The following is a 2183-nucleotide window of genomic DNA, read 5'->3' as shown; positions in this document are numbered from 1 at the left end:
GAAGAGAGCTCTGTTTTTTTAGTTTGATAATTTGAATAATATTTTTATTTCTTGCCAAAGGAATTTTTTAAATTTACTAAAAGGTTTTTCAATTCTTTGTGGAAAATAGAGTGATAAAAATTCTGAAACTTTGAACTTATTAATTTGCCAGTTAAAAATAAATCCATTGTTTTCATTTAGAACTGTGATTTTTATTTTAGACAAACCAGATAATATTTAATAGTTAACAATTTTAGTAATACATTGTACTTAATATTCACTAGGATCTTTACTAATCAAAAAATATTTTATATCGTCTTGGATGTATTATTGATGATTTATATATTAATACTCTGGAATATTAAGATCAACAATCCAAGTCGTTATATTGACTGCGCCACTCTGCTTGTAAAGTATCCAGTGAATTTTTAATAAACTTATACAAACTGTTATAAAATTTGTTAGAAAACTTTGGCAAGAACTTGTGTTGTCTAGTTAAGTTGTGATAGTTAAGTTAAATTTATTTAACCAAAAATGGCTCTCAAAGTGGACTTTTTAAGTAAGGACGAATTAATTTATGAACTGTGGTTTCCGTGGTGTGGAAACAATTACTGATAGCACTGTAGATAAACTTAGAAAGTTATTGAGACAGGTAGTAGGTTCTCAACATTATTGGCAATAAGCTAAATTTGTCTAGTAAAGTAAGTGGCAATGAGGAATATAAACAGTGTGCTGCTATGTATGAAGTGTTAGTTCTTCGAGTGGAAAAGGCAATAAAGGGTTCTAATAATTTGGAAAATTTTGCGGTGCCAGGTAAAAATTGCTCATTGGATAAGGCGAATGAACAACCTGAAAGGTCTATTCAAATTAACGGATAACTTGATCAAAGAGATTGATAGAATGTCTGAGGGTTTAGTAGCTCAGGAAGAGTCATTGAAAGCAGTAGAATTGGATGAACAATTATGTAGCGAAATAGAACGCCGGCTATCAGAATCTAACCTGGAGACGGAAAATGAAAGTGTAGCACTTGAAAATATTACGAAAGGACCAATACCCGTTAATATGTGTAATGATGTTTTCGTACCTGAGAATCGTTCAATTGTATATAATAAGTTACCTAACCCACTTGAAAGGTATCTTAGAATGTTCAAGGTAACGGACGGGTTAAAAGTAAATGAACTATTGGAGTTTTTAAAAGTTGTTAAAAAATTAAAAAACGAAACAAAATGTTCTGATCAAGAAATCTTGGAAATTTGCGTGTCTTATTGCCAAGGTCCATTATTGGCAAACATTTTGGAAGCGAAAGAGTATGGACAACCCGTCAGTGTTGTTCATGAAAATTTGTTAACTACCTTTGTGCCCCTTTGTTATCGCGAGAAATTAAAATTTGAAAAGATCTATCGCCCCCAAAAATTTAATGAAAGCCTGAGTGGTTTTATACTGGATGTTAAGGAATGGGTTAGTATATTAGCCACATCAAGTAGTAGATATTATTAAAACAGGTTTAAACCCAGACAACCCGCAATAAAATGATATTTAATGGGAAATCTACTTCGCTCAAAGAGTTGGATGAAATCTGCATAAGGTGCCAAAATATTGAGTATGCGGATAAGTTGAGGATGGTTCAACAAGGCACCTCAAACCGGGAAAGTAGGCATATAACTAATCACATTCAATTAGGCCATAACAATCAAGTTGTATGTTTTAAATGTAAGAAAATAGGACATTACGCTAGAGACTGTAGAACTTGGCATGGCAATGAGGTTAGTAATCAACCTAAATTGCCTGTTGAAAGGCCACCCCGTTTCTCCAATATTCCAAAAAAAAACTTGTAAAAGGGGAGGGCTTAGAAAAAGGTAGCTTAGATTCTAACCCTTCCCGTAAACTGGACACTCAAAAAGATTTTAAATATAGTCCCCAACAAAAATCCGGACATATTAATCACATGTGGCAGAAAACGCCATGAGGAAAGCCAAAGTACCTTGCCAAGTGTACTAGTAAATATAGAAAACAAAGTTAATGTGAAATTTTTGTTAGACACTGGAAGTACACTAAGTTTAATCAGTGCGAAACTTTATAATCATTTAAGGGAAGCGAATTTAGTTAACAAATTGTTAGAATCTAAGGTACAATGTGTTAGTGCTGGAAACCAAAAATTAAATGTACTAGGAGAATTAAAGCTTAAAATTAAAATTGACAACTTA

At 32.4% G+C, this 2183-nt stretch overlaps 1 protein-coding gene across 1 annotated transcript; it reads left to right on the top strand.

Annotated features, from left to right (window-relative positions):
* The first annotated feature begins 806 nt into the window (after positions 1–806).
* On the top strand, positions 807–1452 carry LOC124371493. Its single transcript, XM_046829834.1, has 2 exons — positions 807–1131; positions 1253–1452. Exons 1-2 carry the CDS (start codon positions 820–822, stop codon positions 1325–1327), a joined length of 387 nt encoding a protein of 128 aa, XP_046685790.1. The 5' UTR covers positions 807–819; the 3' UTR covers positions 1328–1452.
* The last annotated feature ends 731 nt before the right edge of the window (positions 1453–2183 follow it).

Source organism: Homalodisca vitripennis, unplaced genomic scaffold, assembly GCF_021130785.1.
Source record: "Homalodisca vitripennis isolate AUS2020 unplaced genomic scaffold, UT_GWSS_2.1 ScUCBcl_1516;HRSCAF=5237, whole genome shotgun sequence".
Taxonomy (NCBI): Eukaryota; Metazoa; Arthropoda; class Insecta; order Hemiptera; family Cicadellidae; genus Homalodisca; species Homalodisca vitripennis.
The sequence above is the reverse complement of the archived record's forward strand: the minus strand, read 5'-3'. Positions and strand labels throughout refer to the sequence as shown.

Excerpts from the sequence above, each read along its gene's own strand:
- LOC124371493 (XM_046829834.1), top strand. The coding sequence starts at position 820 with ATGAACAACCTGAAAGGTCTATTCAAATTAACGGATAACTTGATCAAA. Across the intron at positions 1,132-1,252 it reads GGTATCTTAGAATGTTCAAG|GTCCATTATTGGCAAACATT; the intron begins GTAACGGACGGG and ends CTTATTGCCAAG.